At 46.5% G+C, this 26,330-nt stretch overlaps 1 protein-coding gene across 1 annotated transcript; it reads right to left on the bottom strand.

The window, feature by feature from the left end:
* Positions 1-1,456: 1,456 nt before the first annotated feature.
* On the bottom strand, positions 1,457-4,490 carry LOC125543773 (protein neprosin). Its single transcript, XM_048707243.2, has 6 exons — positions 3,912-4,490; positions 3,673-3,759; positions 3,317-3,535; positions 2,564-2,728; positions 2,394-2,447; positions 1,457-2,291 (listed from the first exon to the last, which is right to left on the bottom strand). The coding sequence occupies exons 1-6, from the start codon at positions 4,125-4,127 to the stop codon at positions 1,767-1,769; spliced, it is 1,266 nt and encodes a 421-aa protein (XP_048563200.1). The 5' UTR covers positions 4,128-4,490; the 3' UTR covers positions 1,457-1,766.
* Between the last annotated feature and the right edge of the window lie 21,840 nt (positions 4,491-26,330).

The raw sequence follows: 26,330 nt of genomic DNA on the forward strand, positions 1-26,330 counted from the left end.
GCAGCAGATATGCAATTGTAGGTCCCTGATGATACACGAAGAGTGAGGCATCGGAGCGAGTGGATAGAAATCCCAGAGACTGCAGGAAGGCTGTGATACGCTGGTACCAAGCCCGAGGCGCCTGCTTCAACCCGTACAAAGAACGGGAAAGTAAGCACACGAAGTCTGGATGCTCGGCATCAGCGAAACCGGTGGGCTGCTCACAGAACACCTGCTCAGCGAGATGGTCGTGCAAGAAGGCGTTGGAGACATCCAACTGGTGCACAGGCCAGGCGCGCGAGACCGCCAACTGGAGCATGGCGCGGATCATGCCCGGTTTAACAACCAGGGTGAAGGTGTCGGTGATGTGCACGCCTACGCGCTGCCGAAATCCACGAACCACCCACCGAGCCTTGTAGCGCTCGGGAGAACCGTCCGGCGGGTCTTCTGGCGAAAAAAACCACTTGCCAGTGATGATGTTGGCACGAGGGGGCGCGGAACAAGCTACCATGTGCAGTTGCGCTATAGGGCATCGAACTCCTCCTGCATCGCAGCGAGCCAATGAGGATCCGAAAGGGCAGCGCGAGCGGAGGCAGGAATGGTTGATGGCGTCGATGTCGAGGCGGCGCACACATACTCATCGGAGGAGTAGCACGTGCTTGGCCGAAGCACACCCTCCCGGGTGCGGGTCGTGACGCCTAGAGGCAGGGGCCGCGGCGACGACGGGGGCGGCGGCGGCGGCCACAATCGAGCCGGCGACTAAGGTGGCGACAGGCGAGGAGGAAGTCGAGCCCATCGCCGGGGTGGCGGGTGGGGTGCCCGCCAGCTCAACCTCGTAGGAGGGAGACGGGGACCGGGAACCCAGTCAAGGTGCTTGTGCACATATATATATAATTACAGGATAGGTCTGAACCTGAACTATACAGGACTAGAAGATGGGCTACAACACGAATATAAATGCAACACAAAATATATACTCAACACACACGTCATATTGTAATTGGCTCTCACATCTTGGCAGGGCTCTGAAGTTGGCAAATCGGGTTTATGACATTCTCTACAGTGTGCCTTCTCGTTTGCCTATTGCAGTACTATTTTTTAGTAAAACGGAAGGAGCTATCAAATTCGAACGGGGCGTGTGGTCCAGGTGATAGGCTGGAAAAAATGGGTGTGAATCAGTAGATGCTTGTGCTTTAGTGCAGGGAAACATGGATGGAAGCTTCAACGCCAAGGAAGGGACAAATCCCTGGCCCTGGGTGACAAAATAAACGATACTACCTACTACTCCAGAGAAATACCCTAGTGCTCCATTCCGTGGATGGTCTGGCGCAATCAATGGATTGTTTCCCCACGAAGGTAGGCGCGGTATGTGCGTCTTTGCTTCAAATGTTGCTTGGCGTTGAAGCGTGATTCATGTACTACTACTACAGTACTGTCCATTAAGTGAAGAACCGTTTGAGAGAGACACAACGAGCGATTTGCTTGGCAATAAACAATTGATGCATGCATGCATGTAGTATGTGCTGGACTAGTACTACTGAGTTGGCTACACTAGTAGTACATTGTTTTTGAAACGAAGCTACACTACACTGTTGAGGTCAGGAGACCCATGTTTTACAACAAGTAGTGAACCCACCCTCCCTTTGGTTGGAAAATAAACTGTAGAAGACGCGCAAGCTAGCCAAGCTAGGTGCACAACTGTAGAAGATGAACAACTTTCAGGAAGAAAGAAATAAAGAAAGAAAAATGAATTTGTTGTGGCTACGACTATCCAAGCAAGCAGCTAGCTAGGTGCACCTGACGTTCCTCCCTGGCCCTCCGTAGTAGAAGTAGTTCCCCCATACGGCGTTGACGCCGCCCTGGATGTCGTAGCAGTTGGGGTGGTCGGCGGTGACGTGGAAGGTGGTGAGCGGGATGAGGCTGTTGTCCCAGTCCACCACCTCCAGGTTGCGGAAGTAGGAGGAGCGGCCGAAGCCTTCCCCGGGGAAGTGCCCGCTCCCCATCTGCGTGGCCGTGTGCGACCCCTCGGTGCGCGTGTCCACCACCTCGCCGCCGAACTGCACCATGCTCGCGTGCGACGCCAGGTGGCTGAACAGGAAGCTAGGCCAGTAACCCACCAGCTCCCCCGACCCGAACTCCAGCCACCAGTTGCCGTGGTTGGGGTCTTTCCAGATCAGGAGGCTGATGTCGAACTGGCCGCCTTTGTAGCCGGAGGTGGGCGAGATGGCCGCCCCCATGGCGATCCGGCTGTTGGTCTGCACGAACCCTGAGCACAGCAGGTTGTAGCACCCCGTCGTCTGGTACGCGTCCGTCTGCATGCCATGCCATGCAAATTCAAACCCTTTTCTTTTCTTTTCTTTTCTTTTACCAGACAGACGATCGATCCATCCATGGATCGAGGAGAAAGGGCTTACCGTCCAGTAAGTGAAAAACCTGGGCGAGTTGTCCCCATACAGCTGCGGGCTCACCTGTCACACAAAACAGCAAGCAGCTGTTAATTATATGTTGTTGTTGTTGTCCCTGCCATCCGCAACCGAGAGCAGAGACCAGAGAGGAATGGATGATGCTCAAATCGCAAATGTACCTGCCATCCGGCCTCGATGGTGTTGAGATCGTTGCTGAAGGTGCCGCCGATAACCCAGATCTGCGACAGGCTGAACTCCGTCGGCGTGCTCACCTTGGGCGCCCACACGTTGATGCTCGCACGCGCGCCGTAGTACTCGTCGCCGGCAACGTACCCCACCGCGTGCTGCATACACACACATACACACCATTTCAACAACCAACCATCCATCCGCTGATGAGTTACTAGTGTTACTGTCTTATTAATGTTACCCCTGCTGCTCCACTGCAGTTAATTACTACTCCCTCCGTCCTAGGACGTTTTTTGACACTACGTTAATGTCAAAAAGAAAAGAAAAGAAACATACTCAGATCAATTAATCTGCACCTAGCGAGAGCCAAAATGCAGACGAAGAAGCGACACCCGGGTCAATGCTCTCTGCGGATGTTAGCTGGAAGGAGTAAAAGCAACGGCAAACCAATCAAATCCATGAGGTTAAAAGCTGTGCGCTGAATCTATGTCCTCGCAGTGGATGGCATCATGCCACCGCTCTGCTCGATATCACGTTTTACCCAACTTTTTCGGATGCTCTGCTTTTTGAGCATCATTTAGCGGAGGTGCAATTTCATTCAGCAACCAAGACAAGATTTACAGGCTACAGTAACTTGAATTCAGGTCGTGCTTACAATGTACTCCCTCCGTGAAGAAATATAAGAGCGTTTACTAAGTACTATAGTAGTATGGCATGACAAGACACAAGAGTAGACTACGGACCTCGTGGCCGCCGGCGACCGTGTCACGCCGTACTCTGGCCGTGGGCACCCTTCCGAACCTCCTCACGGAGCTGGCGCGGAGGACGTCGGCCTCCGTAATCCTCCTCACCGGGACGGACCCCTCCGGGCACGACGCGCCGGACACCGCCCAAAGCTGCACTCCGGCGTCCGCCGAGTGATTGGGGCGGCGGTGGTGTCCACTCGGTTGCACCGGCGGGCCCTGCGACAAAACGACCAATCGAACAAGAGCCCAAGACTTGGTTAACTAATCAATCTACATGCTGGCTTTCCCTTGGCTTTGAAATGGAAATAAATAAATAAAATTAACAATAGCTGCTAACGAGATGGATGCATTACCAGTGGTCTCTGGCCGCGCAGCCTGGGGTGGTCGAACGCCGGCTGCAGGTGCGCCGGCACGCAGTCGATGAGGTCGCCGTCGGGGCTCTGCCATGAACCAACGAGCACCACGGTTAATTTCTCTCGGCCACCCACCCACCGCAAAAAAAAAAAAAAAAAAAAAAAATCTCTCTCGGCCACGACCGAGACCGAATTGCAGCAACACTGTCACTGGCAGTAGGGCGATCGAGGAGACATGCCTGAATGGTCCGGAGAGACGGCTTGTTGAGCCTTGTGAGGAGCGTCTGGACCCGCCTGTACCTCCGGAGCTCCTCCCCCGGCCCGAACGTCACGTTAGCCGCCGCCGCACACTTGCCAAGAAGCGCGACATGAAGCAGCAGCAGTAGCAGGACAAGGGCAGCAGCAGTGGGATGTGATGGAGATGGAGATGGAGATGGAGAGTAGGGTGCAGCCATCAGTGTGGGATTCTGTGCCTGTGAAGCTTCTTGCACGGCGGCGTCTTGTCGCTGCTGCTGATGCTCCTGTGCGAGGAATACATTGGCTGGCTGCTCGGTGCCTGCCGCTTGTTGCTGGGGAGTTGGGACTAGTACTCGCCACAAAACCTGTCCACTCCAGCCAGTACTGGCAGTGGCAGCTCAGCTCAGAGCTAGCGAGCGCGGCCTCGTTCGCACGCAATCAATCCCTTTTCCCAAAGAAGAAGAAGAAGAAGGAGAAGGAGAAAGAGGAGGGGGAGGAGCACTCGTCCTCCCGCTAAGCAAAGATCTCTCCCTCCGAGGCCCCCGCGAGACGGAGCTATATATCCATCACCATTCTTATTCATAGGTGCTTATGGTTAGGATGGAGGGTGTTGGGATTAGCTAGGGGGGGCGGGCCGACAAAGCATGGGGCTTTGCATGAGGCAATTGAGTTGAGAGGGGGAATAATAATAATAATAATACTCCTCTCCTAGTGTAGGGGTGGGGCCGGGCCGGGGTGCGCTTTGGTAAAGAGAAGGGGAGGCGCCCTGCCCCAAGTGGACTGGAGTGCCCATCCAATGCAATGGAGTGCTGCTGCTGCCTTTGGGCTCTCTGCAATGAGTAGCAGCAGCAGGTCTCGAACCAGGTGTGTAAATTTGCAAGGAAAGCAATGCCATGGCATGGCATGCACTCAGCGTATGCACCGCAAAGAAAACAACTCATGTCATGTGTTTCGCTTTTAGGTAAAGCAAGCACTACGTTTAGAGCATACCGGATGAGTACGTATGCTAAGGGGCTACAACTACTCTCTCCGTTCGGAAAAACTTGTCCCTTAAATGGATGTATTTTGCATCAAATTAGTGTTAGATATATTCATTTGAGAAACAAGTTTGGGACAAGCTTTTCCGGACAGAAGGAATACAACGCAGATTGCCAAATGACTGGCCCATTTCAAAGGGATCGAGCACAAAAACAAACGATATTAATCCAAAATGAACTAAATTTGTTGGCTTAATTTTGATATATTGCATTCAACACACGAAATTTAACAAACTACCAACTAACCAAATAAAATCTAAACTAAACCAGGGGAGGTGACCTCGTAGGCATTGCCTCTGAGGTCACTCACACATTCATCGTCATCATCGCCGCCGTCGTTGTCGTCGTCCTTTCAGTGACAGAAGGCCCGTTACACGTCACAGCATCCCTGACTGGACTCCGCGTAACCCTGTCCATCGTTGCCTTGAAGCCGTGCCAAACGCTCGGAATCTGAGGACCTGGTCGGTGAGCCTACGATGGTGACGGCGGGTGGTGGTCTTCCAGTGGTCCTGCACCAATCCAGGGCCCATGCCTCCACGGAGTGGGGTCCGTGGCACCCATGGTGGTCGTCCATCATCGTTAACGACGCCCGAGACGTCACATTGCGCCGCTCTCAGAGCTCAGCCTCGAAGAGTGTCGACAGGTGATCGTCGATATCAAAGCTAAATCCACCTCCTAAATTGCTCAGCCAGGGGATAAAGCACTCCACTCACTTCACGCAAACACGGTAATGCAATTTACCTAGGTTCAGGCCACCGATGAGGCGTAACATCCTACTCATGTTCTTCTGTTCTTGGTGCCTATTGATTTGGAAACGCCTTACAAGTGGCCTCTCCCTCTCCTTATATAGCATCTCCGAAAGACCTCCTACAGCCACCGTCGGCTGACTCCTGCGAGCCCCTCGGGATTGGTTGCAATTGGTGGCAGCCTCTGAAACATCACATCACCTTGCCCTGGGCACGCCATGGCCGCCAACGTTAGCTGACTCCAACAGGTCTTACCAATCTTGGTCATATTTTAAGCCGAACCAAACCATCTCTCTTGTGCCCCATCACGCCCACGGTAGTCCTAACTAGATGGAGCAAGCTTGAGCAGCTATAGTGATGTAGGGTGGAATCCCAATTTGATGATCTTTGCACACTTGGAGGGGAAAAGGGGGAGAACAACAAGAACAACAAGAGTAATCACTCAAACAAACCCAAATCACACATCCACTAGAATAGCATGCGTGAGATCCACAAGCATAACATGAACAATCAAAGGAAAATAGCACAAAGGTAAGGTTCTTCTCAAGTCCAAAGGAGATGAGGTCTTGATGATAGTCTCCTCCAAGAGGAGGTATTGATATCCACTCGGGGATCTTCTCCTAAGAGGTCTTGATCTCCAAGAGGAGGGGTAGATGAGCAAAGCTCTGTCTAGATAATCTCATATACTTTGCTAACCCTAGCTAGGAGGAGGGGGTTTATATATAGTGTGGCAAGAGATAAGAGAGGAGGAGAGGGAATACAAGGGCCTCTGGCCCGGTTATGTAGCCGTCGGGCTAGATGTCTGGGCTGGGGGCTAGATGTCCGACAGCTCAAGAAGCGCCGGATGTCTAGCCTGGTGCTACTCGCAGTACTGATGACCTTGGTCCGGATTTTTGGGGCTGTTGGGCCGAATGCCCGGCTCCTGGAGCTCTACCAGCACTGTTCTTCTACTGCTGCTACTATCTTCAGGCCGAATGTCCAGCCGTTGTAGCATTCCAGCGGTTCCTTTCGTCGAGCTTCTTTGTCCTTGTCTGTGGTGGCTTGGTCGTCATTCCGATATCTCCAAGGGGGTCTTCTTCGTACCTAAGCACACATAGCATCTCCGTTTGAGGTAGTAGCCATGTCTCACGTGGTTCATATGGAAGTTCATTAAGGAGAGATGTCACCTCAGTCCTGATAGTTCTTGCATGTGCTTGTGTCATCGATCCATTTGGCACTTGGGGAGGCGAAGGTAGGTCCATGTGGATGACCATGGGATGCTCCGCATCATATCCCCCCCGGGAAATATCCGTCCTCGGATCAAAAACTTCATCACTGTGCAAGGGAGATAGATCCTTTACATTGATGATTCATTCATGTTGTACTTGTCGTGCGGGAGGTCGATCTTGTACACATTGTTGTTATAGCATTCGAGCACCTTTAATGGTCCACTAGTGCAAGGTCGTAGCTTGGACTTGCGCTCGTTGGGGAAGCGTTCTTTGCGGAGGTGTAATCACACAAAATCTCCGAGGTTGAACACCACTGGGTGTTTTTTGATGTTGTCCTTGGTAGCGAGGTGGTCTTCTTGGTTCTCGATCGTGCAACGTGTATCTTCATGCACCTTCTGGAGGTAACTTGCTCGTGCGCTCGCGTCCATGTTGGTTCTCTCTTGTAGTAGTAGAGGAAGGATGACCAATGGTGAAAATGGGTTGAAGCCGTAGACAACCTCGAAGGGGGACCTGTTGGTTTTCGAGTGTCGTGCTCGATTGTAGGCATACTCGGCAATGGGAAAGCAGTCTTTCCACTCCATGATGTTCTTCTTGATCAAGACACGGAGGAGAGTAGAGAGGGTACAGTTGGTGAGCTCCGTTTGGTCGTTTGTTTGCGGATGATGCGCTGAAGAGTAGGAGCTTGATTTCGAGTTTGGTGCTATTTGCGATCTATGTTGGGATTTTTCCTGAAGAGGAAGGGTGAAGCAATAGAGTAGCGGGAAAGCATTTCTCTCAATGAGAACCAAGGTTATCAACCAATAGGAGAACCATGCGAATGATGGGGAACGTTGCACAAAAATCAAAAAATCCTACAAATCACCCAAGATCTAATCTAGGAGATGCATAGCAACGAGAGGTGAGCGTGTCTATGTACCCTTGTAGACTAAAATCGTTAGCATTGTAATGCAGTTGGTGTAGTCGTACTCGTCGCGATCCGATCATAATCCAATCCGATCTAGTGCCGAATGGACGGCACTGATAACCCACAAATATAGGGGATCACAACAGTTTTCGAGGGTAGAGTATTCAACCCAAATTTATTGATTCAACATAAGGGGAGCGAAAGAATATTCTCAAGTATTAGCATCTGAGTTGTCAATTCAACCACACCTAAAAGACTTAATATCTGTAGAAAAGTATTTAGTAGCAAAGTAATATGGAAGTAACGGTAACAGTGGCAAAAGTAACAGTAGCAGTTTTGTAGCAATCGTAACAGTGGCAACGGAAAAGTAACTTAGCAAAGATCAATATGAAACGAGCTCGTAGGCAATTGATAACCCACAAGTATAGGGGATCGCAACAGTTTTCGAGGGTAAAGTATTCAACCCAAATTTGTTGATTCGACACAATGGGAGCCAAAGAATACTCTCAAGTATTAGCAGCTGAGTTGTCAATTCAACCACACCTGGAAACTTAATATCTGCAGCAAAGTATTTAGTAGCAAAGTAATATGATAGTAGTGGTAACGGTAACAAAAGGTAACAGTAGTGAAAGTAATGTTTCTGGTATTTTGTAGTGATAATAGCAATAGCAACGGGAAAGTAAATAAGCGAAGAACAATATATGGAAAGCTCATAGGCAATGGATCGGTGATGGAGAATTATGCCGGATGCGGTTCATCATGTAACAGTCATAACCTAGGGTGACACAGAACTAGCTCCCGTTCATTGATATAATGTAGGCATGTATTCCGAATATAGTCATACGTGCTTATGGAAAAGAACTTGCATGACATCTTTTGTCCTACCCTCCCGTGGCAGCGGGGTCCTTACAGAAACTAAGGGATATTAAGGCCTCCTTTTAATAGAGTACCGGAACAAAGCATTAACACATAGTGAATACATGAACTCCTCAAACTACGGCCATCACCGGTAAGTATCCCGATTATTGTCACTTCGGGGTTAATGGATCATAACACATAATAGGTGACTATAGACTTGCAAGATAGGATCAAGAACACTCATATATTGATGAAAACATAATAGGTTCAGATATGAAATCATGGCACTCGGGCCCTAGTGACAAGCATTAAGCATAGAAAAGTCATAGCAACATCAATCTCAGAACATAGTGGATACTAGGGATCAAACCCTAACAAAACTAACTCGATTACATGATAGATCCCATCCAACCCATCACCGTTCAGCAAGCCTACGATGGAATTACTCACACACGGCGGTGAGCATCATGAAATTGGTGATGGAGGATGGTTGATGATGATAATGGCGACGGATTCCCCTCTCCGAAGCCCCGAACGAACTCCAGATCAGCCCTCCCGAGAGGTTTTAGGGCTTGGCGGCAGCTCCATATCATAAAACGCGATGATTCTTCTCTCTGATTTTTTCTCCCCGAAACACAATATATAGAGTTCGAGTTGGAGTCGGAGAGGCACCAGGGGGCCCACGAGGTAGGGGGGCGCGCCCTAGGGGGGCAGGTGCGCCCCCTGGCCTTCATCTTTTGCAGGTATTTTTTATATTTTCCAAAAAGTTGCTCCGTGAAGTTTCAGGTCATTCCGAGAACGTTTGTTTCTGCACATAAATAACACCATGGTAATTCTGCTGAAAACAGCGTTAGTCCGGGTTAGTTCCATTCAAATCATGCAAGTTAGAGTCCAAAACAAGGGCAAAAGTGTTTGGAAAAGTAGATACATTGGAGACGTATCAGCAATGGATCAATTTTCGATAATTATGTCGGATGGCATTCATCATGCAACCGTTATAACATAGGGTGACACGGAACTAGCTCCAATTCATCAAGATAATGTAGGCATGTATTCCGAATGTAGTCATACATGCTTATGGAAAAGAACTTGCATTACATCTTTTGTCCTAGCCTCCCGTGGCAGCGGGGTCCTATTGGAATCTAAGGGATATTAAGGTGTCCTTTTAATAGAGTACCGAACAAAAGCATTAGCACTTAGTGAATACACCAATTCCTCACACTACAATCATCACCGGGAAGTGTCCCGACTATTGTTACTCTGGGGTTGCCGGATCATAACACGTAGTAGGTGACTATAACTTGCAAGATAGGATTAAGAACACAAATATATTCATGAAAACATAATAGGTTCAGATCTGCAATCATGGCACTCAGGCCCTAGTGACAAGCATCAGGCATAGCAACATCAATCTTAGAACATAGTGGATACTAGGGATCAAACCCTAACAAAACTAGCTTTATTACATGGTAAATCTCATCCAACCCATCATCGTCCAGCAAGCCTATGATGAGATTACTCATGCACGGCGGTGAGCATCATGAAATTTGTGATGGAGGATGGTTGATGATGACGATGGCGACGATTTCCCCTCTCCGGAGCCCAAAACGGATTCCAGATCTGCCCTCCCGAGGAAGAGCAGGAGGTGGCTGTGGCTCCGTATCGTAAAACATGATGAATCCATCTCTCTGTTTTTTTCTTCTTGAACGTGAATATATGCAGTTGGAGTTGAGGTCGGCGGAGGTCCGTGAGACCCACAAGACAGGGGGCACGCCCTAGGGGGGTGCCCTCCACCCTTGTGGAATGGTGGTGGGTCCCCTCTAGTTGATTCTTTCGCCAATATTTTTTATTTATTCCAAAATAATCTTCGTGAAGTTTCAGGTCAATCTAAGAAATTTTATTTCTGCACAAAAATAACACCATGGCAATTCTGCTGAAAACAGCGTCAGTCCGGGTTAGTTCCATTCAAATCATGCAAATTAGAGAACAAAACAAGGGCAAAAGAGTTTGGAGAAGTAGATATGATGGAGATGTATCAACATCCCCAAGCTTAACACATTGCTTGTCCTCAGGCAATTCAGTTGACAAACTGAATGTGATAAAGAAAAACTTTTACAAACTCTGTTGATCTTGTTGTTGCAAATATGTAAAGCCAGCATTCAAGTTTTCAGCGAAGATTATGAACTAACCATATTCACAATAATGTTTAGGTCTCATATTTACTCATATCAATGGCATAATCAACTAGCGAGCAATAATAATAAATCTCGGATGACAACACTTTTTCAAAACAATCATGATATGATATAACAACATGGTATCTCGCTAGCCCTTTCTAAGACTGCAGAACATAAATGCAAGACACCGCTGAAGATCAAGGACTGACTAGACATTGTAATAAATGGCAAAAGAGATCCAATCATAGTCATACTCAATATAAATTAATAGCAATGCATACAAATGACAATGGTGCTCTCTAACTGGTGCTTTTTATAAGAGGATGATGACTCAACAATAAAAGTAAATAGATAGGCCCTTCGCGGAGGGAAGCGGGGATTTGCAAAGGTGCTAGAGCTCGAGTTTTTGAAACAGAGATAAATAATATTTTGAGCGGTATGCTTTCATTGTCATCATAACAACCAAGAGATCCTGATATCTTCCATACTAGATACATCATAGGCACTTCCCAAACAGAATGGTAAAGTTTATACTCCCCCACCACCAACAAGCACATTCCACGGCTGGTCCGAAATAACGGGTACCGTCCAACTAACAACAGTCCCAGGGGAGTTTTGTTTGCAATTACATTTTGATTTGATTTGAGTATGGGACTGGGCATCTCGGTTACCAGCCATTTTCTCGTGAATGATGGGCGGAGTCCACTCATCATGAGAATAACCCACCTAGCATGGAAGATATTGACAACCCTAGTAGCTAGATGAGTGATTCGAGCATACAAAACAGATTATCATTTGAAGGTTTAGAGTTTGGCACATGCAAATTTACTTGGAACGGCAGGTAAATACCACATATAGGTATGTATGGTGGACTCATATGGAACAACTTTGGGTTTATGGAAGTGGATGCACAAGCAGTATTCCCGCTTAGTACAATTGAAGGCTAGAAAAAGAATGGGAAGCGACCAACTAGAGAGCAACAACGGTCATAAACATGCATTAAGATTAACCAACATTGAGTGCAAGCATGAGTAGGATATAAATCACCATGAACATAAATATCGTGGAGGCTATGTTGATTTTGTTTCAACTACATGCGTGAACATGTGCCAAGTCAAGCCACTCGAATCATTCAAAGGAGGATACCATCCTATCATACTACATCACAACCATTTTAAAATCATGTTGGCATGCAAGGTAAACCATTATAAAATCCTAGCTAATTAAGAATGGCATGAGTAACTATAATCTCTAATTGTCATTGCAAACACGTTTCATTCATAATGGGCTGAATTAGGAACGATGAACTAATCATATTTATAAAAACAAGATAGGATGAGTTCATACTAGCTTTGCTCATCTCAATCATTTCATCATATATCATCATTATTGCCTTTCACTTGCACGACCGAACGGTGTGGATAATAATAATAGTGCACGTGCATTGGACTAAGCTGGAATATGCAAACAGTTATTCAAAGGAGAAGACAAGGTAATATGGGCTCTTTGTTAGATCAACAATAATGCATATGCGAGTCACTCGACATTTTCATTATGTTCTTCTCCTCTCGACCCCCAAAGAAAAGAAAATAATTTCAAAGAAATAGACTAAAATGTTTTCGGAGTTTTTGATTTTCTTCAGAAAGTAAACAAGAACCAGAAAAAATATTTACACGGGAAAGCCCCCAACAAGTAAAAGAAGAACGAGAAATATTTTTGGGTTTTATTTAATACTATTACTAAGCATGGAAAGAAATAAGCTACAACTAATTTTTTTGTTTTGCTAAAGGTTTTTCAAACACACAAGAAGAAAGAGAGAAAATAAATAAACTAACATGGATAATACAATGAAAAAGTATGAACGTCGACAACTCGAATGAGTGTGTGAACATGAATGTAATGTCGGTGAGAAATACATACTCCCCCAAGCTTAGGCTTTTGGCCTAAGTTGGTCTGAGACCACTCATGTCCCGGATTGTATCCCAAATCATAGTTGGGGTTGTAATGTGCTGCAGCAGCTATTGCTTAGCGAGCTGCTTCTTGGAGGCAAGCGGCCTCCGCTGTTCTCTCATACTCATTCACCTCCTCTCTAGTTATAAAATATCTCCCATTTACCTGAAAGTTAAAGAAGGAGCCGGAAGGGTAACATGGACCACACGTCATCTGTCAAAGATTAGTCGGTACTGGAGGGACTGTTCATTCGTCTCAAGAAACTGGTAGCGTACCATAGCATTATAATCTAGAAAAGCGGGTGGCAACTCAATGTCATTCCCTCTTATGGGTACACCAAGGTAATTAGCTAAATGAGTTGCATAAATCCCACCAAATAAATCTCCCTCTTTAGCATTAAGTTGTAACCTCCTCGCAACAATAGCCCCCAAGTTATATTGCTTATCCTCTAACACCGCACACTTGAGAACACTAAGATCTAGAACGCAAAGGTGGCAACGATCATGTTTGCCGTTAATGCACCTACCTATAAAGAGAGCAAAATAACGTATGGCAGGAAAGTGAATGCTCCCTATGGTAGCTTGTGTGATATTTCTAGTTTCTCCCACAGTGATGTTAGCAAGGAAATCATTGTATTCAGATTTGTGAGTCTCACTATGAATGCCCCACTATGGGGTTTTGCAAGCAGTATTAAAATCTTCAAGGTGCATGGTATATGATTCATCATCAAGATCAAATAAAACAATATTGGTATTGCGCTCAGATGAAAATTCAAACCTCCGAACAAAGGAACCGGTGAGGTAATAGTATTGTCGTCACTTATCTGATACGAAGCCCTCAAGATCAGTATTCTGTACATACGCATCAAATTCATCCTTGAAGCCTGCATGAATCATAAATTCATCCGACGACCATTCATAAGGCCGCACTTGAGCTTCCCTTGGTGGTTCAAGGACCAGCTCACGTATCGCGAGCCTCGATGCTTGCTTCCTTGAAGAACCACCTTGGTACATTTTACTAGACATTTTTCTTCCTCTGTGAATTTGTTGAAATTTTTAGTGACTCAAAATAAAAGTGAACCAAAATCAACAAAATTGATAACAACTACTCCTACAAGTGCCTAGAGTCTATGTCGTGCATCAAAACTACTTTGGACCATATAAATTTGGCATGCAAGCTCAAGAAAAAGTCACCATAGCAACAAAAATTTGCAATAAATAAAGCACCAGAACAAAAACTAATTGGACCATTGGAAGAGTCACATACCGAAGAACAATCCCCCGAAGCAATTTTGTGAATGGAGCTTTGAGCAAGGAGATCGAAAATGGCAACAAAATGAGCAAGAACACTGGTTTGAGCTACATCATGATTTTTTTCTGGAGGAAGACGAAGTGGATGGGTGCTGGAATAAGTGGAGGGGACCCACATGGGACCCACAAGACAGGGGGCGTGCCCAGGGGGTAGGGAGCGCCCTCCACCCTTGTGGACCACTGGTGCATCCCCCTGGTGTATGTTCAGTGCAAAAATTATCAAATATTATATAAAAAATCATACTAAATTTTCAGGGCATTTGGAGAACTTTTATTTTCGGGACATTTTTTATTTCACGGATAATTCATAAAACAGATAGAAAATACTATTTTTCTTTATTTATTCTAAATAATAGAAAGTTTGGCACATTTTTTCGGGACATTTTTTATTCTAATCATCCTAAAGGCAAATCTTGGCACATTATTTTTATGATACAATGGATTTATACAAGGGGTAATTATTTTTGTTGAAAAGTTTTTGTAATCGAGATACACAAAGTTTCCATGGGCATGAACAAAGTTCAAGGATATCCCTCACTTCCACGGTGCTCTTCTTTCTCACTTTCACTTTTCTTTTTGTGAAGTTTTAAGTTCCCCTCTATATTTTTGAAACTTTATAAAATCACACAACAGAACAAAATGACTTCCTAAAACTTCCGGGTTGTCTCCCTGACAGCGCTTTCTTTAAATCCATTAAGCTAGGCATAAAGTGCTCAAGTAATGGATCCACCTGGATCCCAAGGTATATCGAAGCCAATTTTAATTAACAATGATTTGGCATTTAGTAGTGAGCACAAAGCAACATATATCATGCAATGACGAAGTATAACTCTCTTTCTATGCATCAGCATGTCATAAAAGAGCAATTCATCCACATCTAGTAAAGGCCATACATAGCATAAACAATTTTATCGTGTTGGAAACATAGAGAGGTGGAGATATAGTTCCTCTCTCATAATAATTGCAAGTAGGAGAAGCAAGAACATGCATATTATATTCATCAAAATCATCATGTGCAATGGTAAAAGGCAACCCATCAATGTAATTATTAATAGGTGCAAACTTCTTTGATATAGTGTATTTTGGAGAATTCAAAAAGATAATAGGACTATCATGTGTGGGTGCAATAGCAACAATTTCATGTTTAACATAAGGAACCATAGAAAATTCATCTCCATAAGCATAATTCATATTGGCATCAAGGCCACAAGCATAGTAAGCATCAAATTCATCAAAATTGATTTTTTTTAAATGAATCAAAGGGATCATAGCAATTATCATTGCATTCATCCTTCGGTAAGCATGCAGGGAAATTAAACAATGTATGAGTTGAAGAGTTACTCTCATTAGAAGGTGGGCACGAGTAGCTAATCCACTCTCACTAAAGGAATCAGGAACTTTGCCATCTTCCATGGTGGACGACAAAGGCAGGCATGGCGGACAGCAAAGATGAAATGGTCTTTGCCATTCGCCAACAGATGGCAAAGGAACTGGACGGCAGACGTGTCAGCTACATGCCGTTAGTGGCTTAACGGTGTGCTTTGCCGTCTGCTGGTAGATGACAAAGACCTTTGCATATTTGCCGTCCGCTGGCAGATGGCAAAGACCTTTGCATATTTGCCGTCTGTCAGTGGATGACATAGCTGTCCACGTGGCAGCACCTGGGGGGCTGGCCTATTTGATTTCTTTGCCGTCCACTGGCTGACAACAAAGATGCAATGGTCTTTGTCGTCTACCCGCAAACGACAAAGCAACCATATAGGCCAACACAGTGCCCCGAGGTTGCACAGGTAGCTGCCACGTGGCATATTTGCCATCTGCTGGCTGACGGCAAAGCTCTTTGCCATCTGCCAGCAAACGACAAAGAGCCCGTATAGCCCCTGTTTTTTTTCTTCTAATTTTCTTTAATTCATTCAATTTCACATATATGAAAATACTTTCGACAAGCATACCAACACATATACATACCAACTCATATCCCTGCCATATGTATATGATCATCAAACACATATACATAGCAAATCAAAAGTCCGTATGCAACATATATAGCTAGCCAACATATCCAACAACAAGCATACAATGGTTTCATCCATAGATACATATATAGGTAGGAAGTTTCACATTGTTCATCCTACAAAATCAAAACAAGAAGGAAGCATAAAGAGAAGAGTAGACTCCATCAACGCAAGCTTCCTCATCTAAAGCAAATCTACAAATTGGGAAAGAAGAAAGTTAGAAGAAGAAGACTAGTTAGAAGAAGAAGAAAAAGAAGAAGAAGAAGAAGATATTTTCTTCTCTTTCTTTTTCTCCTGTCCTCTTCTTTATCATCATCTTCTTCTAACTAAGGTAGGTTAAAATGCCATTTTATTGCTAAGCTAGGTAAAATGCCAAGTGTAGGTCATTTTAGAGCTAAGCTAGGTAAATAGATCATTTTGGAGCTTAGTAAGGTTATTATGTCATTTTCGAGGAAAATAAGCTAAGTCTATATCATTTTGGAGGTAACAAAGATTATCATGCCATTTTTGACCTACGTATGCTAAGTATGTCATAAATGAACTGAAGAAGCTAAGTATAGCTCATTTTTATCTAACTTAGGTAATTATGCCATTTAGGAGGAAAATAAGCTAAGTATCCATTTGTAAAGCAAAACACATGTGATGAAGATTGCAACTAAGGTAACAATTGATCCAACGACATAATGATACCAAGCCTCAGTATCAATGGCATATTTTCTAATCTTCTTAAGCTTCAGGTGCATTGCATCCATCTTCAAGCGCATTGTATTCATCTTCATCTTGTGATCATCGACGACATCGGCAACATACAACTCCAATGTCATCTTCTCTTCTTCAATTATTTTAATTTTTTCTTTCAAATACTCATTTTATTTTTCAACTAAATTGAACTTCTCCACAAGAGGGCCGGTTTAAAATTACAGTTCACATACCTCCTAGATTAAATGATCTTTATGTCAACTTGATGGCCATAATTGTCATAAATGCGAAATGCAACAAATAGTTATGAAAGAGAATTTACCACATCCGAATCATAAAGCGGGCGAGGGCCGATGGGGACGGACATCAAGACCATGGCACTATGTATAAGAAACAATCATACAAAGTAAGAAAATTATACATACTAACTATATAAATCATACAAGTAACTATATAAATCAAGTACAACATAAAAAATTGAATACATAATAATAATCAGGACCGTCGGGTTCAATAAATGCTCCGAGATCAATAAATGCATCATCATCATCACTATCGGTAATGATGTGCTCATGATCATCATTAATAAATGCATCATCATCATGTGGAAGGCCACCTTTACGTAATCGGTCAAGCATTGACAGGTCATCCGCAGCAGTAACCTCTTCTCGTTCAGGCTCTTGTTTCGGCTCAGGGGTGAAGTCGGGTTCACTGTCGCTGTCTACTTCAATGTTATGGGATGAAGTAGAGCGGTTCTTGAAATGTTTTTGGAATGACGTGTTTCTTGGAAGAATTCTCCTTCATATGTGTCTGGGTTAATGTGAGGTTCATAATCCTCTTCATTGGGGGGAGGTGGTCTAACATGTGGCGGCACTTCATAAACAACATCTCAACCATTGAGATTTGGATCACTTTGACAAGCCCATGGTAGATAGAAAACTTGGGTTGCCCGTTGAGCCATAATATAGACATCGGGAACATCCAAATGGGTGCTTTGTTTGATTTCCACTAGCCCTAAGAGCATCTCCCGCCGTTGGCCCCCTAGGGGGAGCCTAAAATCGCCGCCTGGGGATGAGCCGGCGCAAAAATGGGCCTGGGGGCGAGTTGGTCCCCAGCCGCCGGCCGCAGGGCCGCCCCCATGTGCGATTAAATAAAAAAAAAGTATAGCAAATTTTGGCACAGTTCGGCGAAGTTCGGCTAAACACGACACATTTCGGCCAACTTGGGCATATATTTGGACAAAGTTCGCCGATTTTCATTACATAGCAAATATATAATAAACTAATCTAAAAGAAACTTGCTGAACACCGAGTAGTCGCCATCGTCGCCGCCATCCTCATCGTTGGCCTTCTCCTCCTTGACGTGGGCGCCCCTGCTGGACCCGGCGTCGCCATGGCAGACTGGTGGCGGCGGCGGCGCGTCATCATCGTCGCTGTCGTCGATGATGATGACTCCTCCTTCGTCGCGGCCCCGGTGGTGCTCCGTGAAGCGCTGCAGGGTGGCGCACTAGCGCTCCATCGCCATCTTGAGGGAGTCCTGGCGTGCCTATTCAAGGGCCGCGTCGTCGTCGTGCTCGACCTCGCCGTGCTCCGTCTTCACGGCAGCGAGCCCCAGCTCCATCTTTGGCTTGACGAAGCACGGAGGAGGAGCCGACGAGGAGGCGTGCCGGCCACCCTCATTGATGATGATGCCGGCGCTGCGAGTGCACCGGCCGAGTGGCGACTCCGCCGCGGGCTCGGCCTTGACGCCGAGCAGCGCCGGAGTGCCAGAGGAGTGCGAGGAAGAGCGCGAGGAGGAGGAAGAAGAGGAGGAGCCGAACCTCCTTGGCGCCCATGGCCCGTCGCGTCGGTAGTGTGCCTGGGCGGCCGCCCTCGCCGGGGGGTACGCCAACGGCGGGTCGTTGCCGCTCTCGAGGTGCGTTAGCACGCCCTCGAGTATGCGGCCGGGGACGCCCCACCACAGGCAGCGCCCTTCGCTGTTCTTCATGCCGCTGACCACCGCCGCGCCGTTGGTGGACACCAGCCACTGCTGCTCACGGCGCTCGAAGTACGCCGCCCAAGCCGCATGGTTGTCAGCGGCATACTGGGGGAGGGAGAGTTGAGCGGTGGTGAGGGAGGCGCGCACGACGTCGACCTCCTCGGTGAAGTACCCGGGTTTGGCCACTGCGTCGGGCAACGGGGGAATGGGCACTCCACCGTTGCTGAGCTTCTAGCCCGTCGGCCCGGCGCGCATGTCCGGCGGCGCCGGGATGTTCGCCTGGAACAGGAGCCAAGACTCTTGTTCGCGGAGCGAGCGGCGGCCGAAGCCGTTGGCTGCCACCTCATCTCCGAGGAAATGCTTGGCCATCGGGAGAGGGAGGGAGAGCGAGGGCTCGACGGCGGCGCTCGGGAGAGCGGGGCTCGGTGGCGGCTCTCGGGAGAGGCAGAGCTCGGCTGCTAGGGCGGCTAGGGCTAGGGCTGGTGTGGCTAGAGGCGAGGGAAGCCGCCGGCTTTATATAGCCGCACGATGCCCGTGTGTACGCGTGCGAGGGAGGGGAGGCATCGGCGCCGTCCCGTGACGCGACGCCCGTGAGGAATCAATGGTAAGGTTGACCGGCGGCAGCCTTGCCAGTGATTCCCCGCGGGAAACCGAGGCGTGGGGGGAAGACGACGCGCGGTGTCGCTGATGCGGCGGGCCTGCGGCTCTTTCGCGCCAAAACCGCTCGCCCCGGCGTCCCCGAGCGCCCCCCAGCGCACCGGGTTCGGCCTAGGTCCGCCGGCGCTAATTTCGGCCCAGGCCAGTGAAAACCGGGCTCTTGGGGGCGCGACTGGACCAATTTTTTTGCGCCGGTGCGAAAAAATCGCCTGGGGAGGCCTTTCTGGGGGCGCGGCTGGAGATGCTCTAAGTGTTCATGAGTCCTTCTAGTCTCCTTCGGATGGAACCAATAAAATTTGAAGACTACGACCTTTGGTGGGTTTGCACCATAAAATTTAAGTTCATAAATTGCTTCAACTCTTTGACAATACTCGGTATCTCCTTCGCCGATAGCAGAGACACAACAATTTGTAGACTTTCGGTCGGCCATAGATAGCTATTTGCCATAGGTACAAACTTGATACCCGTTGATGTCGTATTTGTCAAATGAACGGACCTTAAAGTCAAAACCATTAGCGACTTGTCTCAATTTGGTGTCCATTAACTCTGAATTATCCTACAAGTTTAATATGAAAGGGATTGTTGCATTAGCCACAAATTAGATGAACAAATGAAATTGTCTACTGGAAATTACCGTTTGTTTGAACCAAGAGATGAAACCGGGATAGCCACCTCCATGCTTTGCCAGAAGCTCATACTCTTCGACGGAATCCTTTTGGATCACCGCTCCATACGAGAATTTGGCGACGTATCGACTTTATCAAATTTATCCGGGAATAAGAGCAGTTCAAAGGAATTAGAAGTTGCAAAACAATGTACCGAGAACTTACTCGATGTACGGCCGCACTTTTGTTAGGTTGGTGAAGATATACAACGAAATGATCAGCCATTCTTCTAAATCCAACGTTATGGAATTAGAAGCACCGGCTGGTGCGAGATCCCCTTTGAATAGGCTGAGGTTGGATCCACCTTTTTTAGGTCCGTCAGCATTGTACCGAGGCTTCAGATTATGCAAATGACGATTTTTGGCTTCTTAGTGTGCTGTCACGAAGTTTGCCGCCTCCTCAGTAATGGATGCCTCAGCCATCAATGCTTCAATTCTACGTTTATTTTTACATTTTGCTCATAGCATCTTCTGCATCCTCTCAGTGGCGTAGCACCAATGATTTTGCACGGCCCCCCAATCTTGCCTCGGTTGGGAGATGCAAAATCAAGTGCTGCATTGGATTAAAGAAGCCCGACGGAAGGAACTTCTCTAACTTGCAAATCAACTCGAAGCCAACTCTTCCATTTCATCTAGCAGGCAAGGTGATAGTTCTTTCGCACAAAGAACATGGAAGAAATAGCTCAATTTTGCCAGTACTAGCCATTCATCCTCAGGGATGAAGCCACGCAATATCACCGACATTACCCGTTCAATCCATATGTGCCAATCATGACTCTTTATACCAAATGACTTCAATTTATCAAGACTCGCTCCCCTATTTAGATTCGCTGCATACCCATCGGGGAACATCAAATGCTGTTGCACCCACAAGATAATTTCCCTCATAGCTGGCCTTCCAAGATTGAACCATGCCTTTGTCTTCGTCCAATTCTTCTTTCCTTTCGGTTCTTTCATGTTTGGTAACGGCCTATCAAATAGAGCCTCTAGATCGACTCTAGCCTTAGTATTATCCTTTGACTTCCCATCTATGCCGAACAATGTACCAAAAGGTGCCTCGGTGATGTGGGCAAAGGAGGTCTTTGAAGTAAGGCATATCCCACAAGCATGTCTTGTGAGTCCAGGCGTGTTTTGAATTATACCCCTTGAAATACCCTGGACGCTCTGGATCTGGCTCGAGAGCGTTTACCTGATCCAGGGTCTCCTGGCCTCTCAATGCAGGTGGTGCAGAGTTTTTGACAACTCTACCTCTAATGAAGTTCTTCTTGTCTTTCCTGAACTTATGGCGAGGATCCAGGAACTGTCTATGCATGTCGAAGCTAGAAAACTGGCGACTGGCCTGAAGCCAACGAAACTCAAGAGCTCCCTTGCATGTGGGGAATGAGAACCTTCCATGCACACACCAGCCAATGAATAGTGCATACGCTAGCAAGACATGCGTCGAGTACATGTACCAGACACGCATTATAAAGTTCCGTTTGCTAAAGGCATCGTATGTCTTGAACCCATTATCCCAGGCTTCTTGCAATTCGTCCTTCAGCGGCTGCATGTACACTTTCTATTCTTCCCCGGATAGTTGGGCCTGGAATTATCAATGTCAGGAAAATGTTCTTTCTTTGCATAATCTATCCGGGGGGAGGAGATTGAGTGGAAAGACAAATACGAGCCAACAACTCTATTGGGCTGCCGTCAGACCAAACACACTGAACCCATCTGTGCTGATGCCGACTCGAGGATGCCTCGGATCTGCCGCTTTGTCATCATGTAATGCATTGAAGCTCTTCCATGCTTCACTGTCCGATGTGTGCACCATCATCAGCTTCCCATATGCATCTAGTTTGGTTCTTTTTCCTGTTTTGTGCCATGTCATCTGTCTGGCCGTCTCTTTGACCATGAAAAGACGCTAAAGTCTTGGTATGATTGGCATATACCAAAGAACATTAATGGGGATTTTGGTCCACGTCTTCTCACCCATACCGTTGTCTACCACAACATACCTGGATGACTTTCAAATGGGACAATAGTTCAAGTACGCATGCTGAAGCCTAAATAAGGCACATCCTTTCTCACAGGCATGTATCTTCTCATAGGGCATCTTAAGAGCACGGAGGATTTCGTCTGACTGGTACATGTTTGCAGGTAGTACATGGCCTTTGGGTAGAAAATGTCCAAATACTATCATCATTGCGTCGTAGCATTGTCTGCCCAAGTTGAACTGAGCCTTCAGAGCCATTATTTGTGAGATGGCATCCAGCTGACATAGCTCGGTGTGCTCGTGGAGAGGACATTTTGAAGACTCCAACATTTCATTGAAGGCCTTTGCAGATTCCTCCATCTCATCGTCCGAGTCCCGAGCATCATCAAAGTCTTGCACCATGTCTTGCATCCTGGTACCATGCTCGTCGGTGCGACGATGAAGCACGTCAGCTCTCGCACGTTGGGCAGACTCGCCATGAAATGTCCACACCGTATAATCTGGCGTAAAACCCCACTTCTGTAGGTGTTTTCCCATTTCATCCTCTGTCCTCTTGTGCCAATTGTTGCACCTGGCACAAGGGCACCATGTTGTCCTCTGGCCATTTGCAAATGTGGCTCTCAGAAACCCCTTGGTTTTTATTAACCATTCAATGGTCATGTCTTTCTGACTAGTGTGACTGGTGTACATCCATGCACGATCAGTCATCTTGCCTAGCTACTGGACACATAAGAAATATATATATCAGCATGTATATATTCATTAGTTAATGGAGTTTATTACTTTTATTACGTCCATGCAACTTAGATGCTAATAGGTAAAGATAGGTCCTAATCCCACCCAAGTATGTGTAGATTGGGTTCATTTTCCCAAGCTCTGTTCCAGATCCGACGCAAAATTTCAGCAGCACCTCCCCGTTGTTCTCCTGATACATGTCTTGGCAATAAGTAGAGAGGATGTGTACCCGAAGAACAACAGGGAGGCACTGACGAAATTCTGCATCGGATCCGGAGCAGAGTATATGGGAAAAAAACCCAATCACACATACTCGGGCTATCCATGGATAACATTGGACCACTCGAAAGAATCATAGTTATAAATATGAAAATGCATGCATATTTATAGATGTAACCCTTTCGAACGGGAGACGCATAGTGGTCATGCATACTGATGATTGAAGACACCTATAGCTAGCAAGTTTCATTGGCACGAAGACTAGAACAGGGCAAATGAGGGGGGAGGAGGAGGAGATGTCATTTGTGCTCACCCATGAACGCAGGGGCAGAGCTCGTCGAACACTAGAACCTCATAGCGACGAAATAACTGCACATTTAAATCGAAAGATGAGTAACATAGCAATTTTGTTTATTCTGTCAACCTAACTAAATATTTACAACATGACGAGTGGGTTAGGGGGTTCCTTGGCGTTGATGGAACCCTAAATAGCAAGTATCATTGGTGCGAGATACGTGTGGCACTCGGCGTTGAACACTAGATCCACATCCCACAAGTGAAGCCGGTGCCCGGCGTCCCACAACAATAGTTCTGGTGGCCGATGAAGGTCGAGCACCTTGGCGAATTGTTTGGCAGCCTCTACGATGAGGATTAAAGCCAAATTTTGAAATTTTAAACAACCAAACTGACTTTAGTCAGTTTGGATGTTTCAAGTTTCAACACTTGCCTTTTAATCGTCATCATAGAGGCTGCTAGACAAATTCGTAATGGTGTTCGACAGCCATCGACGCAGAGAACTGTTGTTGTGGGACGCTGGATGCCGGCGTCACTTGTGGGACGTGGATGTAGTGTTCGACACCGACGACCACATGTATCTCGCACCGACGATACTTGCTATTTAGGGTTCCATCGATAACAAGGAACCCCCTAACAACGTTGTCATTTCTTCTTCTTCTTCTACTTATTCTTCTTTTTTCAATTTTTTCTTCTTATAATTATCTAAACCTAAATCTAGCACTAACCTAATCCTACCACTATAACCTAAACCTAAACACAAATAACAGTAGAAAAAAACAAAAAAAATCACCTTGGCTCCAGCGGTGGTGGAGGAGGCGGAAGGCATCGGGCGGGGCGAGCGCCGGGGCGGCGGGGTGGCACGCCGGGGCGGGGCTGGCGCCGGGGCAGCGGTGGCAGGGCGGCGAGCCGGGGTGGGCCGGGCACCAGGGCGGTGGCGGTGCGGCAAGCTGTGCCGGGTGGCGGGGGCGGGGCAGCGCACCGGTGCGGGACGACGGGGGTAGGGTGGTGGGGCGATGGGGCGGGGCGGGGCGACGGTCGGGGGCGGCGACGCGGGTGGTTAAGGCCAGGAGATCGAGATAGAGGGGGGAGAGATATGGGTGGGGGCACGGGTGCGGCCCTTTTCTACTAGTAGGTCACAGCTCTTTGCCGTGTGCTAGTGGGGTGGAACCGGGGGAAACGACCGTTAAAACGGTCAGTTTCTTTGCCTTTGCTGGCGGACAACAAAGAAGCCATCCGCTAGCAGACGGAAAAGAAACTGTCCATTAAGTCGTCCTCGTAAGCCCGCCACCCACCCTCTTTGCCGTCAGCTACTGGACGGCAAAGCTTCTTTGCTGTCCGCTAGCAGATGACCAAGAACTGGATGATGGCAAAGCCTACCTTTGCCACCTGCTGCCTCTTTGACATCCGCTTTCTGGTGGCTAATCGCAAAGCCTTCCTTTGCCGTCTGCGAGCTGACGGCAAAGAGGCGGCGGACGACAAATCTGCTGATTCCAGTAGTGTCTTCCTCCTTTTGTTCTTCGCTCTCCTCATCGTCTTTCTCATCCAATGAGCTCACAGTTTCATCAATTGCTTCTTCTTCCATAGACTCCTGCAAAATATTAGTCCCTTCTTGGACACCGGAGAAGTCCTCAATATATGGTTTAATATAAGAATTAGAAGAATAATTTTCATAGCAATATTTAAGTATGGTAATAAAAATTATTTGTAAAGAGTAGCATCATACTTTTCATTCAAAGAAAAAAATTTGTCCCATTTGGGGCAGGTTTCGGTGTAAACTTCTGACAATCCAGAGCTTCTCACAACAAGCCTAATGGTTTCGGTAGGGAGCGCTCCACTTTTGGGGACGAAACGATATCCGTTGCCTGTTATTACTTTCATAATTTTTCTAGTGTTAACATAGAACAATAGGAGTGTTGTGTTAAATTATGGAATTTTTCGGGGTTCATGTGGAAATTTTTATAAATTAACTGGGTTTTCTAGGCATTTTATGTGCATAATTCAAATTTGAACTACATGCACCTGCTCCAATGCATATAAATTGGTTGAACAATCAAATATGTGTCCTTGGGTGCCTGCTTAGGTCCCATGCAAGAAATGGGAATGAATTTCAAACACGCTGCCACCGTTACTCGGCCGCAAACATTGAGATACCTGCTTTTTAAATTCTAGTAAATCCAAAACTCACTGAAATTCATGAAACATGGCATGCCATCATGGAGTGGCATCAACATGTCGTGGTAAATTTTTTGTCCCATTTAGGGCAGGTTTGAGCATAAGCTTGTCACAAACCAGAGCTTCTCACAACAAGCCTGATGGTTTTGGTAGGGAACGTGCGACCTTTGGGGATGAAACGATATCCATTGCCTCTTATTGCTTTCAAATATTTTTCTAGTGTGAAGATAGAACAACAGGAGTGTTGTCTTAAATTCTGGTATATTTTCGGGTTCGTTTGGACATTTTTATACATCAACTGGGTTTTGTAGGCATTTTATGTGCATAATTCAAATTTGAACTACATGCACATGCTCCAGTGCATATAAATTTGTTGAAAATCAAATCTGTGTCCTTGGGTGCATGCTTAGGTGGCATGCAAGAAATGGGAATGAATTTCAAACACCCTGCCACCGTCACTTGGCCGCAAAATTTGAGATACCTGCCTTTTAAATTCTAGTAAATCCAAAACTCGTCTAAAATTCATGAAACTTGGCATGGTATCATGGAGTGGCATCAGCATGCCCTGGTAAAAAATTTGTCCGATTTGGGGCAGGTTTGGGTATAAACTTCTCACAAACCAGAGCTTCTCACAACAAGCTTGATGGTTTCGGTAGGGAACGTGCCACCTTTGGGGATGAAATGATATCTATTGCCTATCATTGCTTTCAAAAAATTTCTAGTGTCAACATAGAACAACATGAGTGTTGTGTTAAATTATGGACGGTGTTCATTTGGACATTTTTATACATTAACTGGGTTTTCCAGGCATTTTATGTGCA

This window comes from Triticum urartu, chromosome 3A (assembly GCF_056163025.1).
Source record: "Triticum urartu cultivar PI428250 chromosome 3A, HENAU_Tu73, whole genome shotgun sequence".
In the NCBI taxonomy this organism is placed as follows: Eukaryota; Viridiplantae; Streptophyta; class Magnoliopsida; order Poales; family Poaceae; genus Triticum; species Triticum urartu.

Excerpts from the sequence above, each read along its gene's own strand:
- LOC125543773 (XM_048707243.2), bottom strand. The coding sequence starts at position 4,127 with ATGGCTGCACCCTACTCTCCATCTCCATCTCCATCTCCATCACATCCC. Across the intron at positions 3,536-3,672 it reads TGCGCGGCCAGAGACCACTG|GGCCCGCCGGTGCAACCGAG; the intron begins GTAATGCATCCA and ends GTTTTGTCGCAG. Across the intron at positions 2,729-3,316 it reads CGGTCGCCGGCGGCCACGAG|CACGCGGTGGGGTACGTTGC; the intron begins GTCCGTAGTCTA and ends GTGTGTATGCAG.